The sequence below is a fragment of the Delphinus delphis genome, chromosome 19, assembly GCF_949987515.2.
Source record: "Delphinus delphis chromosome 19, mDelDel1.2, whole genome shotgun sequence".
Classification (NCBI taxonomy): Eukaryota; Metazoa; Chordata; class Mammalia; order Artiodactyla; family Delphinidae; genus Delphinus; species Delphinus delphis.
Window position 1 is genome coordinate 51,533,304 of NC_082701.1, and position 26,350 is coordinate 51,559,653.

At 47.8% G+C, this 26,350-nt stretch overlaps 2 protein-coding genes across 7 annotated transcripts in view; one reads left to right on the top strand and one right to left on the bottom strand.

The window, feature by feature from the left end:
- Positions 1 to 14,145, top strand: part of NDEL1 (nudE neurodevelopment protein 1 like 1) — a 40,046-nt gene extending 25,901 nt beyond the window's left edge. The window contains exons 9-10 of one of the 3 annotated variants that reach the window (XM_059998426.1): positions 2,584 to 2,618; positions 6,051 to 11,853. In XM_059998426.1, coding sequence (XP_059854409.1) covers positions 2,584 to 2,618; positions 6,051 to 6,058 — 43 coding nt within the window. In that variant the 3' untranslated portion in view covers positions 6,059 to 11,853. The other 2 variants (XM_059998424.1, XM_059998423.1) reach the window with 2 other exon arrangements.
- Positions 14,146 to 14,238: 93 nt separating this feature from the next.
- Positions 14,239 to 26,350, bottom strand: part of MYH10 (myosin heavy chain 10) — a 133,411-nt gene continuing 121,299 nt past the window's right edge. For 2 of the 4 annotated variants that reach the window (XM_059998421.1, XM_059998420.1), the window contains 8 exons: positions 25,766 to 25,927; positions 21,312 to 21,440; positions 20,867 to 20,955; positions 19,852 to 19,975; positions 19,574 to 19,782; positions 18,183 to 18,291; positions 16,629 to 16,801; positions 14,239 to 15,881 (listed from right to left, as the gene is read on the bottom strand). In XM_059998421.1, the coding sequence (XP_059854404.1) occupies positions 15,737 to 15,881; positions 16,629 to 16,801; positions 18,183 to 18,291; positions 19,574 to 19,782; positions 19,852 to 19,975; positions 20,867 to 20,955; positions 21,312 to 21,440; positions 25,766 to 25,927 (1,140 nt within the window). In that variant the 3' untranslated portion in view covers positions 14,239 to 15,736. Of the gene's footprint in view, positions 15,882 to 16,624; positions 16,802 to 18,182; positions 18,292 to 19,573; positions 19,976 to 20,866; positions 20,956 to 21,311; positions 21,441 to 25,765; positions 25,928 to 26,350 lie in introns of those variants that run through there. The other 2 variants (XM_059998419.1, XM_059998422.1) reach the window with 2 other exon arrangements.

Genomic DNA, 26,350 nt, shown 5'->3' on the forward strand with positions numbered 1-26,350 from the left:
TTTATTTATTTAATTAATTTATTTATTTTTGGCTGTGTTAGGTCTTCATTGCTGCGCGCGGGCTTTCTCTAGTTGCGGCGAGCGGGGGCTACTCTTTGTTGCGGTGCGCGGGCTTCTCACTGCGGTGGCTTCTCTTGTTGCGGAGCACAGGCTCTAGGCATGTGAGCTTCAGTAGTTGTGGCATGTGGGCTCAGTAGTTGTGGCTCGTGGGCTCTAGAGCGCAGGCTCAGTAGTTGTGGAGCACGGGCTTAGTTGCTCCATGGCGTGTGGGACCTTCCCGGACCAGGGATCGAACCTGTGTCCCCTGCATTGGCAGACGGATTCTTTTTTTTTTTTTGGCTGCATTGGGTCTTCGTTGCTGCACACGGGCTTTCTCTAGTTGCGGCGAGCAGGGGCCGTTCATCATTGTGGTGCGCGGGCTCCTCATTGCGGTGGCTTCTCTTGTTGCGGAGCACAAGCTCTAGGCATGCGGGCTCCAGTAGTTGTGGCTTGCGGGCTCTAGAGCACAGGCTCAGAAGTTGTGGCGCATGGGCTTAGTTGCTCCATGGCACGTGGGATCTTCCCGGACCAGGTCTCGAACCCATGTCTCCTGCATTGGCAGGCGGATTCTTAACCACTGTGCCACCAGGGAAGTCCCTGGGATACTTTAAATACTGCTCTACAATATGCCTGTGGTGACTTATATTGCCAGTATCTTTCCGTGTCAGTACATATTGTTCTACTCAATTAAAAAAAAACAAACCAACAAAATGCTGCATGCATATACTCTTGTATGGGTGTGCCTTGGTCTAGGTAACTGGTTAGGACCTATGGTCTGAGATGCTGACCGTGTGACTTAAGGTAGCTGGTAGTGGAGCAGCAACTGAGGCACCAGTGGTCCCTTGCCACTGTCTCTGCTTTGAGTCATAGAGGCAGCTTGTCCTTGTTCTGTGAAAGCAGTATAGAAATTTTCACAACTTCTTAAAGGAACTTGTATTTTCTGCTTTCCTCAGTGACAGTGGCACATTTGTGGAGGCCTTGATTTGATACATAGTCCACTCTAAAAAGCTTTTTGTTGTTCATCCTTGTGGAGTGGAGTGTTCTGGTTTTTCTCTCTCCCTTAAGAGAATTCTACCTTGAAGTATATGTATTTCATTAAGGAGCACATTCTAAAATAATATATAAATCAGGGCTTTCTTTATACACATTTCATTAAAAGCACATTCTAAAATATCAACATATAAATCAGAACTTTATTCTAACCGTTGGGGCTCCTCAGTGGTGGTAAGAATAAAATTAATATTCCACATGTTTAGGAGTTCCAGGCAACCTTGAGGAGTGTCATTTTTTTTTTTTTTGGCGGTACGCGGGCCTCTCACTGTTGTGGCCTCTCCCGTTGTGGAGCACAGGCTCCGGACGCGCAGGCTCAGTGGCCATGGCTCACGGGCCCAGCCGCTCCGCGGCATGTGGGGTCTTCCCGGACCGGGGCACGAACCCGTGTCCCCTGCATCGGCAGGCGGACTCTCAACCACTGTGCCACCAGGGAAGCCCAGAACAAATTTTTAATTGTATTCTTTCTGTTAAGAATGAGATATGGTTTTGTGGGTTGGCTTTTTCTCAAGTGTTTAGTTTACATGGTAAATGGATTGTATATGCACACTCAAATATTAACCTATTCTTGCTCGAGTTACGTTTGTAGTTGCCATCTTCCTGAGGATAACTCTCGTGTGGGTTTTGCTATGTTCTTACTTCCTTGCTGCTTTGCTTTGATTCTGGCTTCCTTTTGGCCTGCCTGGCTTTTTACCTCTGGCCTTCCTTCCTGCTCACCTGGTGACTAGATAAAAACCATGATGGCATATACCTGCTGCAAAAGGAAGGGGTAAATATCCCCACTCCCAGCACCATTATTAGACCTGGCTGGTTAAAAGCATAAATGACAGTTCTTGTAGAAGTGTAGCTTGTAGTTTCAGCATGAGAAGAAGCTTTCCATTTAAAAAAAGCCTTTGGCTCTAGAACTTGCCTGCTGCCTCTCACTCCAAGGAGTCTGTCTGTAGCACTGTTACTGTTTGGGAGAGTTTGCCAAAGTTGGTTTGCGTGCGTGTGCACGTATTGAATGTGTGTGTATACACTGTGCGCTCCTGCTTCCCTCAGAATCTTGAGATGAAGCAACGCCTTACCACGTAAACATAAAGCCTTATTGTTATGTATTGCTTTGTGGGATTTGAAAATATTTTGTAAGTTCTGATTAGTTGAGGGCTTCTTGGAGTCAGGATTTTATCTAGTCTGATCACTTCAGTCCCTAAAATGCGGGTTGCTGGGCCTACTTCCCTTTTGTTGCTGTTTCCTCCAACTGCTACCAGCCGTTCATATCACTCATCCAAAAGGACACCAGTTCACATGCAGTGCAGTCATTTGAGTTCTCTCAAAAATGTTCTTGTTTTCTCCATAGCTTTTGTTTAGCTTCTTACGTATCACTTGTCCTAATTTTGTAAGCCAGTCTGATTTCTTTTGGGTTGGGTGTAGGTGAACGTAAACTAATTTTAGGGCATGGTGTGAAAATAGTATTTGTATTACTGTTTAATATGTTTTCCTTTCTTTTACTAGGCAAGAAAAAGTTATATTTCCCACGTTGTTCATGGGTAACTGAACTTGTTTGCTGTGCTCTTTCATTCTTAATCATGGTGTGTGGTGGAAGACAAGTTAACATTAACAAACTGGTTTTACTAACTGCATGGGGCTGACTGCTTTAACCAACTTCCAGCCCATGAGTGAGCTTTCAAGTTCCTGTTTGATTTGACTGTGCACCATTATTATTGGTTCAGCTGTGCAAAACAAAATCAAGTTAGCTGTAGTGGTCCTGGGGCGGTTGTGAAGTGCTCTGATGGTGCTCCTGTTACAGGTGGGAGTGTGGTAGAGATGACGCCAGCCGTCTTGGGGCGGGGGGTTGGGGGTCACTGCCAGGCCCTGGGACCCGCATATGACTGCCTCCACGGGCCTGGGGTGCTTCCTGTTACCCAGTGTCTTCTGTTTTCTCAAAGCAGCACTAATGATATTGGATTCTTGCTGTGTGGGGACTTTCCTCTGTGCTCACGCTTGTGTTCCCTCAGGACACTGGAATGGTAGATGGGGACGTGTATAAGGGCTGCCTTCCTTTTCAGGAATGTAAATTTCAGTTTGCAGAGCCTGGGCCGAGGACTGGCGCTGTGCTGAGCTTCCATTTATCCATATAGCTGGAAGACTGGGGTCTGGAGTGTGTCTGCCTGCTCTCCTGAATTAGCTCTAGCCCAATGTCTTCCTTTTCTTTCCTGCCCTCTCAGGTGTACCTGTTCTTGCTTTGACAGATTTAGTCCCCATGCTTTATCTATATTGTGTTAAATTTATTATCCTCCTGACCAGCTTCTAAACATGCATTGGTTCTTTTCCCTCTTTCACGTCTTCTGTTGCCATTTACAGCTGACCTTTAGTTCCTTATCTTAGCTGGATTCTCTATTTTTCAGACTCCTAAACTAGATTTTTGTGGTATGATCAGGAAATTTTATAGCTTCTGGAACCTTTTTTACTTAGATGATTCCCAGATCTGTATCTCCATCCCTGCCCATTTTTTTCTCCATTCAGTCCTGTGTTGTCCACTGGGACATTGCCCTTCGGCTCTTTTGCTGCTCTCTAAAACCAAATGTGGTGAGTATGGAGATGTTTCTTTTCTTGGAAACCTTTCCTCATTGCACAGCTTTGCGGTTCCCTCAAGGGACCTCCCCAGACTGATAATTCTGCCTCTAGGTTCAGCTTTCTCCTTCCTCCTGGTCTTTTACTTACTGATTCTTGACTCCAAGAGGGGAGCGAGGTAAGACCCTGGGGGATTGTTATTCTCTCTCTCTCTCTCTCCCATAGAACTTTCAGATCCAGAATTCCCATTTCTGTCCACACAGAGAAGCTACGTTATCTAGTTTCTTGTTTTCCCTTTATATTTTGGATCACACTGCTTAGTTTTCCCATTAGAGCAACCTGCAGTGGGAGCACCAACGTGCTTGTTCACTGGAGCCTGTCAGGTGTCCCTGGGCCAGGAGGAAACTGAGAAAGGATAATGGCCTGGGCATCTGGAGGCAGGTTGTGGGCCCAGCTCCCCATTGACAAGCTCACAGGGTGCACTCAGGTGAATGGCTGGACCTTCTCCTGCTTTTGTTTCCTTGGCAGTATAACAATGGGGATGAACTTAACATTCCTTAAAGGTCCATTCCTGAAGATGCAGGAATCTAAGTCCTAAGCCTGCACGTGGAGCCATCCTCACATTTGCTGCTTTTGCACGCCTGTGGGACAGGCGCCAGGTTCTTCTTGGCACCCAGCAGTGCTCCCTTTCTGGCGAGTTTTGGGGACTGTCTGTAGCCCTGCCTTCTGCCATGCTCTGTGCAGCTCGGAATCTGATGTCCACACGTGTAAAGCTGCAGCTGTTTGTGAGGCCTGCCTAGTTAGTTCTCCCTGAGGTTCTAGGAGAGGCAGGCATCAGGGCTCTGGGACCAGGCAGACAAATGACAGACAAATGGCTTATTATGTGAGGGCTACAATGGCATGTGGATGTGGGCTCTGTCCCCAGAAGAGGCAAAGGCATACAGCCTTGGAGGATGGGGAGGGATGAGTTAAAGTTTTCAGATGTGATGAAGCTCAAATATCAGACCTCCCCAGCCCAAAGAGAAAAGAGAAAATCTTGAGTGTGCATCACTGAGGTGGAAAATGGGCAACAGGGAGAGATTGCACTGGTCAGAGCCCCTTCTGTTGCTCTTGGCCTGTGCGGGTAGCATGATTTCCAACTCAAAATCTATACGCAGGTTAGTTTCTTCAGATGTTAACTGTTCTTCAAAGTAGTCAAGGGTCATTAGTCAAGTCTCTTTGCATGCCTGTTTCTCCAGGAGGTTGCCCTCACCTCTTCAGTGTATGAAACTGTCATCTTGATCTTGGTGGGGAATGTGTCTGTGTTTTGCTTTTTTAAGAGAACCTCTGTCCATGAGTCTGTATTCAACTCCCTGGGCCCCTCTGATGAGTAGGCCGGTGGGGACAGTGGTGGGTACGTGTGGGGCAGTCCGGCCCCTTGCACTTGGTGGCATCTCCCAAGTTGTGAGTGGGACACATTTTCCTAGGAAGTTTGTCAGTGTGGAAGGGCTGCAGTGGTGTCCTGAGAGGGGCTGCAGGCCTTGCACTCATTCCCTCATTGCTTCCTGAGGCTGTGCTGCTGGGCGCTGGGGCTGGGGCGGGGCTGGGTCCTGGCTGCAGGTGCTTGCGCTGGGCGGGGCTGGTGTCTCACAAGGTGGCAGAGAAGCCTACCCATCTGTCTTTGCTTGCTGAACAATTTAAAAAAGTTATTTTTCTCCCCCTTATTTAAGATGTTCCTGTACATTGTAGGAGATTTGGAAAACAACAGAAAAGTATAAAGTAGGAAATAAAATTTACCCACAACTCAGAGGGAAGAAGAGTAACTATTGTTCCATTTTCCTTCTGTAGTATATGTGGGGGTGCGTGTGTGTGTCCACACGTTCTAGATTTAGCTCTGGGTGGTAATGTCTAGCTGTGTAAGGGGCTGTAGTCCAGAATATATACTACTCACTGTTTTGCCTTCATATTATGGAGCATATCCAGTTTGGTAACCTGATGCTTTTTCCACCTAGCGTTAATTACATTCGGAATATTTTCCGTGCTGTTAAGAACCCTGGAATGTGTTTTTAATGGCTGTATGGTATTTCATTGTTGGTTTGTACCCTTATTTATTTAGGTAGTTCCCTACTGGTAGACGTTTAACCTGCTCTGTTGGGAAATCAATCAGGGCTGTGGCTGCCACGGCCAGTGTGATGAAGTTGCTGAGAAGGGAGCAGTAGTGTCATCACCCCCAGGACCACAGGCTTCTCAAGTCTCTCACCAGCTCATGCTCTCTAGGCAGCTCTCTCCCCTGGGCCATCAGGATTCTGCTCTAGGCCGGGAAGAGGAATAGTTGTAGAGAGCAAATGAATTTCGCTGTGTGTCGAGTGATTTTAAATGACAGTCTCTCTTTCTCTTCCCTTCCTTCTCTGCTCTGGCCACCCCCACAGGGCAGTAAACGGCTTTGACCCGGCTTCTCCTCCTCCCGGTCTGGGCTCCTCGCGCCCGTCGTCGGCACCGGGTATGCTGCCTCTCAGCGTGTGAGTGCCTGGCCTCCAGGTCGGGGCTCCCGCCCTCCTGCAACAACCCAGGACACCCACGCCTCACCCCTCGGTGCCCGGGCCCAGCTCGTGCCCCTCCGTCTGCCTCCCCACGGCTGGCAGAGGGCAGGCTGCATGCAGTGGCGGCTGCTGGGCCCTGCCCAGCCCCAGGACTCTGCGCGACATCAATACTGGCTATTTTCTCTTCTCGCCGTAGTGCCGTTGGTTTCACATGATTGCACTTTTGTGGGTCACAAGGTGATACATACACGTATTACTTGGTCACTGGATGCAGAAGTACCCATTCATCACACCTGCCTCATAGCCCCCTCCCTGCTGTACTGATAGGATTTAGTTACGTTTAGGACATTGCAGATCTTCTAGAGGTTCTCCCCCAAATCAGGTCGACGTGTGCTCTCCTCCTGAGCTCCCACCCAAGCATCTCCAGTGCTCATGGATCATGTGTCCCCCACCTCCACCCCCACGGTTTGGGCCTGTTGCTGGCAAAGAGTCAGGAAGGTCACTGAATTAGGGAACATTTTCTGCACCTTCTGGTTTTACTTTAGCAGTTATCATTCCATAGACTAGCCTCCCAGAGCAGCAAAATGCCTGTCTGAGCCCAGGCGGCAGGAGCTTCTGGGACCTGGGCACGTGCAGGGCTGTGCCCCTGCCGTCTCCTCCTCCTCCATGTGCCTGAGACTCGGGGCAGGGGGTGGTGGCAGCCTCCTCGCCAGCTCTCTGGTCCTTTAGTTAAATGACACCTTCAGAGTGTTTTTGTTTTGTTTTCAGAGGGCCTGTCCGGTTGTGTTAGGAAGGGTTGAGTGGCCTGATTCCAGGGGCTGGCTGGTGCCAGCTCCTGGGGGCAGACTGACCATAAGTGGTTGTCCCTGTGCATCCTTTGATTACTCTCATGCTGCATTTACTGTTTACATTTGTTTTATTGTACATAGGTTTGTAAACATTATTGCCTAAGATATTTGTATATAACTTGGGCTTTGTAGCTTTTATTTATTCAGAACTCATATGGCATGTTAAAGACTTATGATGGTGTCCTACTCTGGGCAGCTGTGTAGGATCATCACGTGGTTAAAAAAAAATACTCCCCCTCAAAAAAATCTTTTAATGTGGAAACAATAAATTTCACAGAAAAAAAAGAAAAAGGATTGAGGTTGCTTTATTGGGTTTCTGCCATCCTGGGAGAGAAGAGCTGGAGTTGCAAAGCCAGGTTCAAATGTCACTTCTGTTGTGACATGGGACACGGGGATGTGGACAGCAGCTGTGGAATAGGGCAAAGAAAATTCAGGCGGCCTCAGGATGTGTGAACAGGCATTCTCATGCTGACTGTTTTTTATTTATTTTTTTAAAAATTGAAGTATAGTTGATGTCCAGTTTTACACAAGTTACAGGTATACAATATAGCGATTCACAATTTTTAAAGGTTATATCCCATTAATAGTTATACAGAGTACCGGCTGTGTTCCCTGTGTCGTACAGTACATCCCTGTGGCTTATGTGTTCCTCATGCTGGTTCTTGATGCTGGTTTGTGCTCCTAGCTGTGATTTCCAGGAGAGCCTGAGAATAGCCCTGGCCCCGTGTGGGAATCTGGGAGGAGGGACCGGCACTTTGAGGGAGGCAGCTTGCTAAGTCTTGGAGTAACCGCGATGGATCCAGGAGCTGGTCCTCCTGCTGGGCTGCTGTTCATGACATGTGCTGGTGTTCTGGGATTAGAGGTTACTTGGATCCGGGCTTCTCTCCTCATCCCTTGAGAGAAGGTGCCAGATGTTTAGTAGCAAGAGACAGGGTGACTGGACTTGAGGAGCGAGTTAACTGGGGCATCTGTACTAATGTGTCAGATTCTGAGCACTGCTTATAACAAAGAGCATAAACGGAGTAGTTTGTAGTTTGAAGACTGTATGTAAATGAAAAGTAAGTGAATCCAGTTCCTAAGTGAATAAGAAACATTAAGGTAGGATACATTAAACATTTTTTCTTCTGTCAGTATGCAGGCAGGAATAGCTTCTATTAGTTGTTCCTGGAGATTTCATCATAAGTTGACTCACGAGAGACGCTTGTCCTGGTGTGTCTGTGCTGTGCCCAGCTCTGCTGGCCAAACAGTTGAAAAGAAAACTCCAGGTCTCTTAACTGATGGGCAGACTCCCAGCTTCTTTCCCAGCCATCATTGGAAGGGTTGGATTAGATCAGAGGTTTCAACGTTTAGCAGACCTCTTTGTTTATGCAGGAACCCCAAATCTAAAACATAACAAACAGAGCTACTCTGGTTAAAGTAAGGATGAGTTCTGGAGCTTCAATCCTTTTCCTTGGCTCCCCAGCGATTTCTCACTTCCTCTCCAGCTGCACACCCCTGGGATCATCTCACCAGTTGTTATTCAGGCAGTGGCTGGGAGTAGGGCCCTGGCTGCAGGGGCCCACGTGTTATTCACTGATGTCTCACCACTGCTTTGGGTCCAGGAGAGCACAGGCCAGGTCCGTGAAAGTACGGAGTGTGCTGCTAGGCTTATTTCTGGCCCCTTCAGGACTCCCACATAGTTTTGGTTTTTGATAGCTGCAGCAGCCCTTGGCATATGACCCCCTGAGGAAGCTGGTTGATTCCCCAAGCCTCTTTTAGCTTTCTCCGTGGATTCCAGATCTTCCTCCACTTACAGTGGGATTACGTCCCAGTAAACCCACTCATTGTAAATTGAAAATGCGTTTAATACACTTAACCTACTGAACATCATAGCTTAGTCTCGCCTACCTTAAACATGCTCAGAACGCTTAGCCAACAGTTGGGCAAAATCATCTAACACAAAGCCTATTTGATAATTAAGTGTTGACTATCTCATCTAATTGATCGAATAGTGTACTGAAAGTGAAAAACCAAACGGTTGTCTGGGTGCAGAATGGTTGTAACTGTATTGGTTGTCGACTCTCGTGATTGTGTGGCTGACCGGGAACTGCCCTGTCCAGCATTGTGAGAGAGGATTGGGCTGCATATTGTTAGCCTGGGAGAAGATTAAAATCTAAAATTCAAAGCATGGTTTCTATTGAGTGTATCGCTTTTGCATCATGCTAGAATCAAAAAAAATCTTAAACCATTGTAAGTCAGTGACCCTCTGTATCTGGTTCAAGATGCTGCTTTGTACTTGCTCAAATAGAGCATTTGCTTCCTGGTATGAAGGTTCTACTAACTGCTTGCCTGTATAGCTAAAGATCCTCTGAGTGGGTTCTCCTCCTAGGGCTGCTCGATTGCCAGGTTTGCGTGGCTCACACTGAAACCTTCAGGAATGAGCTGCCCCTGGCCTGGGTCCACATGGTCTCCCCTGCGTGGAGGGGGCTGATTTTCCAGGTGGCAAAGGACAGCTTCTTGTCTCCAGATATTTTCGTCTCACCACCCATTCCCATCCCTTGCTCCTGAAACATCTTCCTGCATAAAATAGGAGCCAGCTGAGTGGCCGGAAGTGATACCCCACCAACCCAGTGAGGAGCCAGAAGCCACAGCTGGGGTGTTGAGTCACGAGTAGGCAAGTGGCAACTAGATACGGTGACCTGGGCGCAGGATGAGCTGGTTTTGCCTCGGTCTACAGATGGGAAGGCGGGCCCAGGGTTTAGGTGACTGGCCTAAGCTCACACAGCTGGTTCACGGAAGAGCCAGGTTTGGAAAGGAGCCCAGTGGTTTTCTGCTGTCTTCACCACCTTGTCAGACTCGAGGCCTCGCTGGCCTTGACTGTGTCTCATGCCTCAGGAGGTGAGCTGATTCTGAACGCTTGGAAGTGATGTGCACGAAGGCGACACAGCCTTTGCAGTGGGAGGAATGCGGCCCATCCACCCTCCTCCTCTCCCAATCTTGTCTGTCGTGTGTGGACTCTGTTTCTCTCAGAAGCTGTCTTGGAGACGCCATTAGCATCTCCTGCAAGCCAAGGTGGAAGCTGGCACCTCTGGGGAAGGGGACATGACCTGGGGTGCAGCAGTGGCTTTAGGGGGCAGCCTGTAGCCAGGTCTCTCCTGCCTGGCCGCTGGTGGGAACAGGGCCTGAGGGGGGTTGGGTCCAGGCTGTCAGTTGTCCGCACTGTTTGCCTAGAGGATGCTAAGATAAGCCTTTTCTACATTCTGACTTTTACTTCATGGGTTGTTTTTCTCTCTATATTTGCCTCAAAGTTTGAAACAAATTGAGAGCACTAGCTTGGCCTTTAAAATTTGAATGTGTTTACTGAATTCTTTTCTAAAAATGGGAGCGGGGGCAGGAGGCATCTTTGCAAATCATTTTCCTATGACTTAGAGCATCTTATCTAACAACTGGTCCCATGACTTAAAAATATGATACATAGGAATACAGTAGCCCGTTTTTAATTTTAAGGAAAAACAATCTCTAGTAAATATTAATGTAACAGACTTCTTTTATGAGATAGTGCATGTGAAGAGGCAAATTTGAAAACAGAGCGAAGCTTATGGTGCTGGTGTTTGTGCCACATGGGGTTATGATTTGGAGTCATGCTTTATCCTGCTGCCCACCTGCACCCACAGGAGTTATGTTAGTGTTTGGAAACTGAACAGATGTTTCACTTGTTTACCTGTGGGGTGTTTTCTAATCCGGTAACAAGTTTGCTGCCCCCATTGAAGTATGGGCATTCTGCTTGGGTCATGATATGCAGGTGGAGGCCTGGGAATGAGGTGCTGGGCTGGCAGGACTGGGCAAGTTTTCTGTGCGTGGATCAACAGTGACGTCTGTGTGAGGCTCAGAGCCTTGTCAGTAGATGGAGCTATGAAGCAGTTTTTTGGTTCTCAAAAAAGTGAGTGCTTTAACTGCCCACCCTCCCCAGCAAATCCTGCTGTCACCTAGAATTTAGGGGACTAGGTACACTTTTACATATTGGTGTCACTAAATTAGCCTCTGTAAGTCTTGACTCAATCTAACAATGTGATAAGCTGTAACAGCTCTTCATCTATGGTAGTAAGAACAAACAAAATCGGTCTCAACAGTACTAATATAAATGTCTGATGGCAGGGGAATGGAATGGTTGGGATGACTTAGCAGCTGAACAAAAGACCACAGAGCCACTGAAATGTAAGTGTGCGGTTGTGCTAATCTGTGGGAATGGAAATGATCAATGAGGACACAAAATAGATGAACATGCAATTGCAGCTTTATAAAAAAAATCAGAAGTGAAATGAAAAGATGAAAATAGTTTACTATTTGTCAAGGGTTCTAAATTTTCCTGTAAAGTTGCTCAAATTTTTTAAAAATTGAAGTAACGAGACTGATTTTCTTTCACTGCCCCAGTTGGTCTGAAGAATTGTGCTGAGTAGTTCTGAGAGTTGACCAAGTAGCACAAAGCAGGGGGCTCCCTGACCTGCCAGATGACCGGGCTGAGTCATACTTGGGGAAATTTTAAAGTGCAGGTTCCCCCAGGTTCCACCCCAGCGCCAGCCTAGTGAGGAGAGTTCTGTATTTCATGGACTCTCAAACGTCAGCAATTATAAGACACACCTTTATTTTGTAAAACGGTAAGAAAAATGTGCCAGCTGGAACTATGAAAACGCCTATCGTTTAGACTTTGTATTTATTGAAAGTCTAACAGACTTCTTTATGCAGATTTTCATCATATCACACTTAATTCATACACAAAAAGGAAAATGTGAGAGATAGTCCTAAAACTTCATTGTGATTCCAACGTTCTGAACTACATTTTGACCCAGAGTTGTCCTTGTCCGTGTTTTCCCAAGCAGTGTCATCCTCTGCGCTGCGGTGAGCACTGGTGATGCAGTACTTCTGAAAAGCATACTCTACTGCTGGCTCCAGAATTTTACTCTAAGCTGCTGACACTCATTCTACAAGATCTGACGCTGGGCTTTATTGACCTTACCAGGAGTCAGGCAATGACAACCACATGACAACTGCCACCTCCTGAAGGCGATTATGAGATGCATGAGCTTACACGTGAGAACAGGAGCATCTTAGCTTCTGTGCAGTGTGGTCCTTTGAAGGAGCCAGCGCTCTGCTTGGATGTCTCAGTCGGACCCAGTGTTTAATAGTCTGATTATGTCACGTTACCTCTTGAATAAGGCTTCGTGACATCCAGTTAGCGGGGACAGATTCCATTATTGGGCGACTTTGAAAAAAATAAACAGACCTCACTGCTGTAGTGCATCAAACACGAATTTGTAGTCTTGGTGTTAGGGGTGAAGGGCGTGTTCGTACTTCGTGCGTGTGGTACGTAGGCACTGTAATTACAGTTAACGTTGTCTTTGGAAACTGGCGTCATGTCATTATATCTTTATAGTGTTTCATATTAGATTTCTGAAAAGAACTGTATGATTTGCTAGATTTCCAAATGACAGGTGGCTACACGAGGAAGTAGACTGCCTGGTTGATCCTGACCGTGCACAGGACATAGCATTCTTGCAAATGCTCAGCCTTTGGGAAAGCTCTTGGTGAAGATCTTTTCCCTCCCAGAGCGACTGGGAAGCTTCTGTGGATGGGGACTCGCCTCGGGTCTCAGCCACGGGCTTCACCCAGGCCTGCCTGAACTAGGGGGAGTGGAGCCATGTCTCCACTTTCTAAAGATTCCAGCCTATGGCCTGTTGTGACTTTTTTTTTTTTTTTAGGGGCGGGGCAGGAAGTGGTGGTTCCTAGCCTCAGACAACCGTGAGCTCTTTTCTTCCGCAGTCTTGACAGACATGTCTATTGTCATAGCAACGTTGGCGTCAGGAGGAAGGGGCCATGGGTCAGTGATACCCAGAGCCATAGGGAGGGCCGGTTGTAAGATATCGGTCTTCTAGCTCATTTCATCTTCATTGAGGTTTCCAGGGATGGGGAAGGTTGGTGACAGAAGTAAATGTGATAGGGCACTAGTCTTTCTGATATCAGAATGCCCAGGACAGTCAGGCTAGGCACAGATGTGTTATCCGTACCAAAGTAATTTAGAAGAATTTCCTAGAACGTCTGCATTAAAAAGAGCAGCAACTGTGGTGTGGCAAGGGCAGACAGAGCATTTAAAGTGTACGTGACAGAGTTAAAACCCCAGCAGAGCTCATCTAAACTTCATTTCCACAAAAGGCTAAGGCTTTCCCACGTCTTGCCTGAGTCCTTCCTCACGATGGACCATACACCTGTGGGGTGGGAGCTGGCCTATTGCTTTGTCTTTGACACTCAGAGCCCAGCTCCCAGGGATTGGAATCTGTTCATGTAGATTATATGTTTCTCCTGATAGGCTGAGTAGTTGGGAAACAGTGTGACATTAACACCAGTTAAACCAGCCAGCAGGGAAGGATTCTTTTTGAGAAAAACAAGCCTCTGAATTCCACAAACCCCTGGACTGAGATACTGAATGCAGGGGTGAGAACACACCTGAGAGACGGTAAGTGCAACTCACCTTTTTTTCCTATGGTAGTGACACAGGAGAAAGGGAACACTTTTGCCCATTTTTCACATCCCCACAACTGCCGAGCAGCCTAGGTATATAGTTCAGACCACCAGAACCAGCCTAAGCTGAGCATATCATGGAAAACCCCCCAGCATTCTCTACATGATTGTGTTCCCCTAGTATCTCTCTCCAGCCTGTCCTAACGGGCTCACAGCTGCCCTTGGATCTCGTCGCCGAATCCTCCCAAAAGCATTTTTAATGTGCATCCTGCCTGAAAATGTAGTCTGAAACGTCTTGGACCTCTTAATCCAGTAATGAGCTTCATTGGTTGGTGACTGGAAACCCTCCTCAAGGCTTCATCCTGCAGCCCCGGATTGCTCCCTTCTCCATTAACAGTTGGCGCTCCAGCTCCAGCAGCCCTTTCCTTCCTGATGCAGCTACACACGGAGGCCACCGGTGAGAACAGGATCTGTCACCACGACTGCCCAGACTTAGCCTGTCATCCGACAGTTTCTGCGAGTGCAGTGCCCTCAGATAAAAGCAGCCTGGCTGTCAGCATTTAAACTCTCTGTAGCTTCCAACCTCCGATCAGACCACAGGTGGGAAATCGAGAACAGAAGGTGAGAAAACAGATTTCACATTCACATGATTATTCTTGTTTATTGAGGTCTGTTTATTCTCAACGGGTGCTTTTTCCTCCAAGTAAATATCCAAGTAAATAGAGCAGGCGTAAATATCTATAATGAATAAATTTATTGTCTTACAAAAATCATTGTCTAGAAATATGGGAATACAAGAAAAGATATTTGCAGTCAGGTGTCTGGTGGTCAACAGCCAGTACAATTCATAAAGGGGGAAAATCAAAGATTCCAAACCCACATGACAAATTCTTCCTAACAGATGTTAAAGCTTTTAACCCAAAAGGTTTGTGTTTTCAAGCATGTTGCAGAGGATCAAGGATTTATAATTAACACTGATTCATTGTCACTGAATGTTTATAATACCACTTTGACTAGAGAGGTACATGATATATGAAGCACAGTCAAAACTTAATACATTAGATTGTTACAGAGGCAAATAATATATTTAACATTGTCTTAGTACTGTAGTGTCTAAGGCACTTTCTGTAATGTCAGTTTGATTAACTAGCAACCAAAAACAGAATGCTAAATGTTCACTGTAACACTGTCCCAAGGGGGAGGGGAAAGGAGAAATCAAAAAGGAGTCACATCCACTGGCATGTCAACATTCAGGCAGGTGGCATCTGTTCTCGAGGTTCTGTCAACCTCATCAACAAACTTGGAACAAGTCTCGGACACAAAACCAATATTCCCATTTTGGGCTCAAAGCAGCGGCTGAATTTGCAAGGTCAGCATGAGAGCCTGGCTGGCGAGGGAGGGTATCGCCCGAGCTTCTGCTCCGGGGCCTGCAGCTGCTCGCTCCAGAAGCGAGGAGCACACGGGGGAAGCCGGGGCCTCCGGAGGCCCTCCTGCAGTCACTGTGATGGCTGCCCCCAGGGCCTCAGCTGGGTGGTGGCCGCTGTTCTTCCTATGCACAGACCGGGCCGAGGACAGTTCACGTGAAGAGAGGGGGCACACCACGACTCGAGGGAGGTAGGCATGGCCACCCCACACGGACGCCGCTTCCCCACATCCAACCCACCCCTCCTGATCTCTCCAAAGCCCCTTTCACAGTTTGCTCACTGAAATAGTGTTGATCATTATTTGAAGGAAATGAGAGCTACAAGTGCAGTTTAGGTTCCACAACGTTCTAAGAGACTTGACGTGGCTGAGGAGGCAGGGGCCACATGAACACAGAACTAAGGTTAAGGTAGCTGTCCGTAAGACAGAGCATGCAGAGCGACTGGGCAGCAACCCCGGGGCTGCCCCAGCGACCGGCAACGGGGTCTAGAGTTTGTTCGAAAAAGGGTTCTCTTCTTAACATGTATTATAAAATGGTCTCTTGATGGATATATGGAAAATAGACGCAATCATGAGACGATCTGTTTAGTATGTGTAGGTTTTGTGTGTGTATATATATAAAAAGGGGAGCAATTGTACCTAAATCTGAAGCAGGAGACAGTCGTGTAGAGGCTGCAAGTCCTTAAGACACAGTTGATCTCTCAGGAGTCGTGCGGTTCGCCAGTCCCCCAGATCTGCAGGGGGCCCCAAGGCCGGGGCGCTGGGGGGCTTCCTGCCTGTCCCTCGGTATCGCCTCCGCCGGCTTCCTCGGATCTACTCAGACTGGGGCGGCTGCGTCTCATTGACATCACTGGTCTTACTTTCTGTGTCGTCATCCGACAGCTCCAGGGAAGCGCCCTCGATGTGCAGCTGGCGCCGGCCAGATCGGCTGGCGGAGAAGCTGATCGGGCCTCCTCGCCTGGAGAGCAGAGAAAGTGTGTGGGCACGACCGCAGCAGCTCGTGGCTGGCAAGCCGTTCAACCGCCTGACGACTCAACTTCCAGCCCTTCCTCAAGACGCACCAGCTGGGGTGGTGGGCAGATCAGGAACAGCTCCGTGCTTTCCCACCTCTCCCACATCCGCCTGCGGAACGTCATCCTGGGAGGGCCCCGGAGCCCTGGGGGTGGCTGGACTCAGCCCCCTGCTCACCATGGGCCAGCCTCTCCCCAAAGGGTGGAGAGTAAATGCTCTATTTAGGCTTTGTGGGCCACCTAAGGTCGCTGTTGAACACTCTTTGTCTTTTTACAGCCTTTATAAATGTAAACACCATTCTTAGCTCCCTGGCTGTACAGGAGAGCAGGGCGCAGACAGGATCTGGCCCATAGGCCACGGTTTGCCAACACCTGTGCTAAGCTTTCCTTCTGGGGGAGAAGGTGTAGCCTTGGCTCCCCGTGTTCTGCCCTCACCCGGGACGCGGACAGACACCTGGGCTGGCTCCCAAGCCTCGAGCCATGTATTCGCACAGCCCACTAGCAAACGCGGAGCAAATGAGTGGGCCTGTTGCTCCTCCATCCTCAAGGACTACTGACGGTCAGGGATCCTGAACAGCTAAACAGGCAAGAACGAAGAGCTGGACAGGAGCCTGAGAAACCACTGCACCCGGAGCCCATGGACGCAGCTGTTTGCAGGCTCTGGGTGTGACCTCACGGAGGCCCGGGGCACTCACCTCAGCCGGTTCTTCAGCGTGCTGACCTCGCGGCTCAGGCCCTCGTTGGCCTCGGTGGCGTCATCCAGTTCCCGCTGGAGTTTGCGCCGAGACGCGTTGGCACGTGTGGCTTCTTCCTCTGCTTCCTCCAGCTGCCGTTTGAGCTGCTTCATCCTGGCGTTGGCCTTCTCCATCTCGGGGAAGTTACACGAACCAAGTCACACCAAACCGGTGAATCCAAATTTGGCATCGCTGCATCCTGAGAGTGTCAGCATAGGCCTCTGCCCTGCCAGCCACGCGAGTGCACACACGAGTGTACCCACACACACGGCAGGCATATACACGTGCGAGTGCACTGATACACAAGACTGGGGCCTGGCCCAAGGCCTTTCGACCAGCCTGCTATTCTCAGCAAAACCATGTCTATGCAGCAAATTATGCTAAAGGAAACTTAAAAAAAAAAAAAACACACCCGCTTTTCATCCCTGAGTTTTCTGCAGAAAAATGACAGTTTAGTATCTTCACACGAGTGCCCTATGGGACTGTGAAAGGGAAGGGCTAGTCCCGCAAGACGCAGAAGAGCCAACAGTGTGGACAGTCTCCAACCCCAGGAGATGCTCCATTCATTTTTACACCTCTGTTCAACACAGGTGTGATTCAAGTACAAAGCCACTCTGGAAGACCTGACAGGAGAACTCAGCCTGCCCACTGGATCCCTCACTCCTGAACCACAGAGACTGGCCAGTGCCCTGCGGGTCCAGGTCACACCCACCCAGAACTGCCCTCGGTGTTGCTAGGCCCTGAGCGTGGGGGTGAGAAGGGAAGGCCAGGCTGGGTGCCTGACTAGAGCAGGGGAGGAGGAGAGGGGGAGGAGGAGAGGAGGATCTGGGCCAGAGGCACTGGATCCTCAGCTCCAGCCACGGCGGCAGGTCTCAGAGAGGACCGAGAGCCAGAGGAGAACACAGCCCCCACCCAGGTTTTAGCCAGTGCAGACCTGACCACAGTCCAAAGCCCTATCAGCACATGCCCTTGGCACTGAGAAAACAGATGCCTGGACGCAGACAAGGAGGACCACTCGGGTTCCACATGCCGTACATTTGCTTTCTCTTCCCTTTTCATTCAACAATGTATCCACCCCTCCATCCAGCCAACATTCAGTGACTGCCAGCTGTGCCCAGAACTATTCTAGGCATTCAAGAGATGACAGTGGGTGAAACAGGCAGAAATCTCTGCACTCATGTAGCGTCCATTCTAGTGGAGGAAACATGATAACTTTAAGGTCAGTCCAGGCCTCACACTTCAAGCCTTCCTGACATGCTCTTGCCCACTCCGGGGCACTTGGGGGGACTCACGGGGCAGGGCCAGGTCCTAATCACCTCTGTATCCCCAGCACCCGGGAGTGAGTGGCAGGAACAAGGAACAGCACATGTTTGTTGAAACGTTAGAATGAAGAGTTGCAAATAGCTCTTCCTCATTCACCTAGTCAAATGGTAACACGGCTGGTTTTGCATCCGTCTCCTTGCTACAGCATTTAGAGTGGAAGACGTGTTCCTCCTACCTGCCTTCTGCCCTTACCTGTTCTTTATACTGGTCGGCGTGGCGGCGTTCATCCTCGACCTGCATGAAGATTTCCTTCAGCTTCTTCTCGGTGCGACGGACTAGTTTGTTGGCGGCTGCTCTTTCCCTGTGAAAACGATCAACACGTTAGTTTTCCCAATTCTTGAAATGAATATTTTTTTTAAGTCCTTTTCTCTGGAAGATGGCATTTGTCAGAGTGCTTTCCGGGACCTCTGTATCATCGTGATCAATATGGCCCAGAAACGTCTCCCTTCTGGTCAAACTGTGGATTGCCTTTAATGTATTCTAATGCTTGACAGGTAGAAAAACTGCATTATTCCTTCACCACGTCAATCACTTTGTTTAGTGATCTACCAAAGATCAAATGTTACATACAAGCTACCTGTCACGTATTTGAGTGTAGAGTTTTTGAAGACAAAAACCTTAGTTGGTTACTCTAATCTCCTAACTTTTCAGCCTGGAAAACAAAACAAAGACTCAATTTATTAGGCAATGGTTTCAATTTAAAATTTACTGACTACGTACGAAGATGCTAGAGCAGCTGACACTGAAACAACGCCCCCATCCCGCCACGCTTCACGTAGGAGTCAAAGCACCATGTTTCTAGACAGGCCTCCACTGTCCCACATGAAGCAGAGGTAGCTTATTTGTAGGACTCCACTGAAAACAGAAAAAGTTCTTTTGTTCCTCCACAAATGTTATGCAAAAACGATAGTGATGGAGTCAGCTGAAAGGGCGAGTCATGTTAATTACAACCAACGGCAAACAAACCCTTAACTGTTAGAGTTGAATGCAGGGGCAAGTCTGGGATGCCGGTTGCAGAGGATGTCAGGCTCTGAGCACAGACCCGCATTTCTGGGCTCCAAGCTCCCTGACAGGAGGGTGAGCTGAAGGGCCGCTCTAGCTCTGGCAGTCTGTGATTTCTATCCTCATAGATTTGTAAATGCCTGCCAAAGGCTGTGTTGTGCAACTCATAAACTTCAGAGCGGTTTACGACAACAGAACGGAAACTGTCAAGCAGTCCCTTCCTCAGGGAGAAAAAAAGCTTGTATTTTTGTCATACTGCATTTCTTCTCTGCCAACAAATTGTAGCATTTCACGTGATGCCACCAACTCGGGCAATCGACTTTGGGTAGAGATGTAAACTATGGAACCAGGAAGTCACAGGGCACAGTGCGATGAGCCCTCAGCTGTCTGGGAAGAGCTGACAGGTGAGCCCAGCGTACCCTGAGGGCTCACACCACCACCTCTCTGGTTACGTGTGTTCTTGTCATTCTTCCCCTGCCAAGGGAGCTCCCATGGGACAAGGGGCATGTCTGTGTCATCTCTGACTCACAGGCTAAAACCTGGACCTGGTCTGTAGCAGAGACACTGTAAAAACCTCTTACTTGGCCTCCTGCTCAAGCTGCTCCTCCAACTGCCCAATCTTGGCTTCCAGGGCTGAGATGGTGGCCTTGAACTTGGACTTGACAGCACCCTCCAGCTCCTGCAGCTTGGCCTTCAGCTCCTTGTTCTGCCGCTCCAGCTGCTGGCGCGCATTGTCGCTCTTCTGGGCGGCGCTGCGCTCGGCCGCCAGCTCTGCGTTCAGCGTGTCCACCTGGAGAGGAGATGGGTCAGTCGTGCGGGGACGGCGCGGCCCTCCCTGGGGCGGCCGCTGCGTGCCCACCTGCAGCGTGGTCTTGCGGAAGCGGTCGTTGAGCAACTCCATGTTGCTCTGCTCCTCTTCAAGCTCCTCCTCCAGCTGTGCTATCCGTGCCTCCAGACGCCGCTTCTCATCCAGCAGCGCAGACCTGCCGGGCGAGGAGGCAACAGCTCAGAACCGGTCTCCACGGTACGGGAAACTCGAGGGCACCTCCACCCACCCTGCTGCTGGAAGCCGAGCAGCACTGTTGACTTTTCTCTTTCCTCTGTTCCCACCCCAATCCGCCATGCCTAGCTGGTTACGCTTCCAAACACACCGCCCACTTCTCTCCATCCCCAGGCCTACCACCCAGGCCAGGCCCCATCATCTCTCGTCTGGACCGGTGTGCAGCCTTCCCGCTGACCGCCCTGCTGCCTTCTCCAGCTCTTCTCGGCAGCCAGTGCCAGCTTTAAAAGTGCAAAAACATCCTGGCATTCCCTAGCTTTTCTAGCGCACCGAGATCAATGCCAGGTCCAAATGATGGCGCGCTAGAAAATGACCACGATGAATACTCAGTACAGTAATTGAATGGAGAAAGCAACCTCTTAATTGGAAAAAAAAAAAAAAGGGGCTTTTAATGAAAAATGCATCCAGGGTAAGGTAAGTCTAAGGAATGTGCTTGTCAAACCTAATGAATCTGAAAGCGAGGACCTGCATCGCAAGGCTGTGCACCCTATGGAAACCAGGCTGGTTCTGAATGTCTTTCCTGCACACCTATGTGGGCATGACTGGCACAGGGACGTGTGACCTGCCGGGGTTGTGCAGCCAGCCAGGGGCCGAGGCAGGCAGCCCGGAGGCTCAGCATCTCGTGCTCATCTTTCCAGACTTTGAACAGATGAGCAAACCAACTACTGACTCCTAGATGCCAGACGACCCCCATGGCTGTCTCAGTGCCACGGGCGTGCCCCAGGGGAATGGGCCCAGTGCCCATGAAGAATGGGGGGGGGCACCACCGATTGTGGGATGCCCGTCCCTTCCCACCTGTTGCCAGGAGACTCACTTGCCAGAGGCGCTGTTGGCGATCTCATCCGCCAGCTCATCTCTCTCCTGCTCGGCGTGTCGGCGGGCTCGCTCAGATGAGGCAAGTTCCTGAATAAGTTCAGACCGTGATGGAAGCTCTGGCTGGTAACAGTTTCCTCAAGGGTGAAATCCGACAGTGCCTGTAGCTGCGGCCACCTTGCTTGAGGCACTAAGTGTGCCTCCAATTGCAGTCAGACTCGAGAAATTACCCATCAACTTCTCTGACGTTAGCCAGGTAGAACAGTGTCAAAGTATGACCACTTTGTTTGCCCAACTGAAGCAGTAAGATGGTCCAGTACCACATTAAACATGGGTAGTGAAATTACACTAGGCTACAAAGATACTAAAGTATAGTTATCTGGTCTCAGAGAAATTTCAAGGGCAGATATATTTTTTTAAACAAATGGATGAATAAGTAAACCAACCTCCTGCAGCTGAAGGATTTCTGCTTCCAGACTCTTCAGTTTCTTTTCACTCTCTTTGGACTGAGCAAAAATCTCATCCCGGGATGCACGAGCTTCTTCTAATTCACGTTGGTAGTCCTTCATCTGAGCCTAAGATTAAATAGGAAGAAAGTTTTGGGGTAGTGTCCATTCTTAGTTTTTAAACACGATATTTTTCTCCAGATTATAATACGTATGCATTTACTGTAAATATAAAAGTATGTGGAAGTGACAGAAATAAGACAAGAAAACATTCAGGCCAATATCCCTTATGAATACAGATGTAAAAATCCTCAACAAAATAGTAACCAATTGAATCCATCAACATATTAAAAGAATTATACATTGTGTATATTTATATACCTTTATACCCCACCATCCAAGTGGGATTTATCTGAGGAATGCAATGTTGATTTGATATCCAAAAAATGAATTAACTATATGATCATCTCAATAAATGCAGAAGCAGCATCTGACAAAATCTAACACCTTTTCAATATAAAAACACTCAATAAACTGAAGGAAACTCTGATAAAGGGCATCAGTGAAAAACTAACAGCTAATATACTTAATGGTCAAAGATTGAATGCCTTCCTCTAAGATAAGCAATGAGACAGGGATGCCTGACCTCGCCCCTTCTGTGTAGCACTGTAATGGAGATTCTAGTCAAAGCAGTTAGGCCAAGACAAAGAAAGAAAAGACATTCAGATTGGAAAAGAAGTAAAACGAGCTCAATTTGCAGACGATATAACCTTACATATTGAAAATCTTAAGGAATCCACTAAGAAACGATTAGAACTAATAAACGAGTTCAGTGAGGCTGCAGCCTCACTGATCGATATATAGTCAGCTCTCCATATCTGTGAGTTCCACATACGCGGATTCAACCAGCAGTGGATCAAAAACATTCAGGGGAAACAAATTCTCAGAAAGTTCCTAAAAGCAAAACTTGAATTTGCCACATGCGCAGCTATTTATATATCGTTCACCTTGTATTAGGTAGTGTTATAAGTAATCTAGAGACGATTTAAAGTATACGAGAGGATATGCATAGGTTATATGCAAATAATACACCATTTTAGCAGGGTACTTAGGAAGGGAAGGAGAGACCTTTTTTTTCTCCCCCCCCACCCCACCTTTTTTGGTTGTGCTGCACGGCACGTGGGATCTTAGTTCTCTGACCAGGGATTGAACCTGTGCCCCCTGCAGTGGAAGCGCGGATGCCAGGAAGTCCCAATACAGCATTTTACATCAGGGACTTGAGCATCTGAGGATTTTGGTATCCATGGAGTAGGGGGGGTCCTGGAACCAATCCCCCTTGGATACCAAAGGACAACTGTACAAAAATCAATTATATTTCTATATACTAACTATAAACATTCTAAATATTAACAAAGCAATTACACTTAGCATCAAAAAGGATAAAATTTAGCTAAAGTATAAGACTTGTACATCAGAAACTATAAAATAAAGCATCGTTGAAAAAAATTAAAGAATAGCGAAATGAGTGGCATGATAGCCATGTACTGTTAAGATGGCAATACTCTCCAAGTTGATCTTCCAAGGCAACACAATATAAGAATCCAAGTGGGGGGCTTTGGGGGTTGGTGGGGGGAGGCAGAAATTGACAAGCTGATCCTAAATGGAATTGCAAGGAACCCAGAACACAGTCATGAAAAAGAAGAACAAAGTTGGAGAAGTCACACTTTCCAACCACAAAACCTGCAGAGCTAGAGTAATCAAGACTGTGGTACTGGTGGAAGGACAGACATAGAGATCAATGGAATACGACTGAGAGTCCAGAAATAAACACAAGTCTATGGTCAGCTGATTTTTGACAGGAGTGCCAAGACAATTCAAGAGGGGAAAGACTAGTCTTTTTAACAAGTGGTGCTGGGACAACTGGATATCCATATCCGAAAGCATGAAACTGGGTTCATATATGAAACCATATAACAAAAATTAACTCAAAATGGATTTAGAAAAAGAGCTAAAAATATAAAACTCTTAGGAGAAAACACAGGACTAAATCTTCAGCACTTCGGATAAGGCAGTGGTTTCACAGACGTAACAAAAACAGAAGAAACAAAAGATAAATTGGACTCCATCAAAATTAAAAACTTTCGTGCTGTAAACAATACCACTGAGGGAGTGAATAGATAATCTAGACAATTAAAGAAAATATTTGGAAACTGTATATCTCCTACAAAACATCCAGAATGTATACAGAAATGTTACAACTCAATTACTGAAGACAACTCAAAAGCTTAGCAGAGGACTGAAAGACATTTTTCCCCACATATGATATTGGCCAATAAGCACATGTAAAGCTTTTCAACATCATTTGTCATTAGGGAAACGCAAATCAAAACCACAATGAGGGACTTTGCTGGTGGCGCAGTGGTTAAGAATCTGCCTACCACTGCAGGGGACACGGGTTTGAGCCCTGGTCCGGGAAGACCCCACATGCTGCGGAGCAACTAAGCCCATGTGCCGCAACTACTGAGCCTGTGTGCCACAACTACTGAAGCCCACGTGCCTAGAGCCCGTGCTCCACAACAGAGAAGGCACGCAATGAGAAGCCTGCGCACCACAACGAAGGGTAGCCCCCGCTTGCCGCAACTAGAGAAAGCCCGTGCACAGCAACGAGGACCCAACACAGCCAAATATAAATAAATTTATATTAAAAAAAACCCACAATGAGATACCACTTCATACGCACTGGGATGGCTATAATTAAAAGATGGACAATATAGCAAGTGTTGTTGAGGATGTAGAGAAACTGGAATCCTCATACATAGCTGGTAGGAATGTAAAATGTCGCTGTGGAAAGACCGGGCAGTTCCTCAAAGTTAAACAATTACCGTATAACCTAGCAGTTCCATTCCTAGGTATATACCCAAGAAAATTGAAAACACACATCCGTACAAATATGTGTGAACGTTCATAGCAGCAGTATTCATAGTAGCTAAAAAGTCAAAATAACTCAAATGCCAACTAATGAATGGATTAATAAAAAAAATATGGCATGTCCAAACAATGGAATATTATTTGGTAATAAAAAGGAATGAAGTACTTATTTATGCTACAACGTGGTGAACCTTGAAAACATGCTAAGTGAAAGAAGCTGGTCACAAAAAGCCACATATTGTAGGATTCCGTCTGTATGACGTGTCCAGCATAGGCAAATCTAGAGACGGAAAGTAGATTAGTGGTTGGTCAGTGTTGGGTGTGGCAGATAGTGTGGAGTCACAGCTAATGGGCACAGGGTCTCTTTTAGAGGGAAACAGAATGTCCAAAATGAGACAGTGGGAGATGCTGGCACAGCCCCTATGAATATTCTAAAAAACAGCAAAACATGGGTAAATTGAATGTTGTGTGAATTATATCTCCATAAAGCTGTTAAAGTCATAGTAATATAATTTATATTCTTTGTAATTAGCTGGTCAAAGTAAAAACCTTTGTATTTAGCTTTTTAAAAAAGTGTAAGGAAGCAAATAAGCTACTCATAAATCTATTATCCAGAGATGACGTTTCCTTCTAAACGTTTTTCCTAAATGTGTACATCTACCTGTCTATATATAGAAGTTTACACACATGTGTGCTGAGTTACAAACTAAACTGCCCTCCCTACACTGTGTCTTCCTGTGTCACTGCATACATATCCCCATCATTTGAATGGCTGGCAGTCCACCTACATTTAGGTTATTTCCCATCATAAATAACACTTCAGCTATGATCTTTGTATGTAAGTACTTCTCCTCATATTTACATTTTGTTAGGATAAATTCTCAAGACGCAGAATCACCAAGGTCAAAAGGAATGGAAACTTTCTAAAGCTTCTGTCCTAACAAACCTCCCTCCAGGGAAGTTGTGCCTACTTATATGAAAGGGCCCATCACATCCTGCCAATACTGTGAGTTACTATAGAAATCACTTTTTGTCACTGTGATAGTGAAAACCGGCACACCATCTGGGTAGCAAAAGTGACGATTCAATGAGATGGAAAGGCTCACTAAAGCTCACGGCGCTAGCGGAGGGGAGTCGACACCACTCTCCTCTTGGTGGCTCAGTGGCTGCATGTTGAGTTGAGCATCAGAGGCTGTTCAGAGCCCCAAAGCTTGTCCCTGGTGGTTGCCGCCCTGCTGGTGACTCCACCCCGATCAGTCCAAGTGGGGCAAGCACTGGCCCACTGTAGACACTGGAGCTACACACGTGCCATCTTTATGGCCCGTGGCCCCAACCCACAGCCGAGGCTGACGGCTGCACTGTGCTCTCTGCAGGGGTGACCTGGCAACCCTGAGCCTGCGGGCAAGATGGCAGGCTGGGTGCTGCCCGGAGCCCTTCTCCCCAGCTTCCTGGGCCATGTTGCGCTTGATCTCAGTAGGGCCAGTTGACACCTGCCACCACCAAGGACTGACGGCTGGCGCACTTACCTGAAGTTTGCGGAGCTGCTTGATCACTTCATCCCTAGCTTTGTTTGCAGCCTCGATTTGAGCTTCCAGGTCCTTCAGGTCTATTTCCATTTTCTTCTTTGAAGCCACAGCAAGGGCCCGCTGTTTCCGCTCATCCTCCAGCTCAGCCTCCAGCTCCCGCACCTAATGGACCGCATGGGGTTACGTCTGGTCAGACCCAGGTGCCCACACAGAACCGGCACGTGAGGGCTCGGGTTACTCTGGAGAGGTGCTGCCTGCCACTGGGCAGTTATGACTGTTATTAGCAGTTAATTTGTACAGAGAGATCTTTAACCACCACCACTGGTACAAACCATTTCCACCGACCACAGCAAAGGCACGTAAGGAGGCAGAGCTCATGGTCTCAGTGATGCAACGAGACTGGCCCACGTGCCCAGAGCAGAGTTCTCGGGCCAGCACCTTGCGGGTGGGCCAGCACCCCGTGGGCAAGCCAGCCAGGATGCAGACCCTCCAGCCCCCGTCGGGCCTTCAGATGACACACCCTGCTAAGTCCATTCTGAATTCCTGACCCACAGAAACTCAGTTAATGCGTATTGTTTTAAGTCA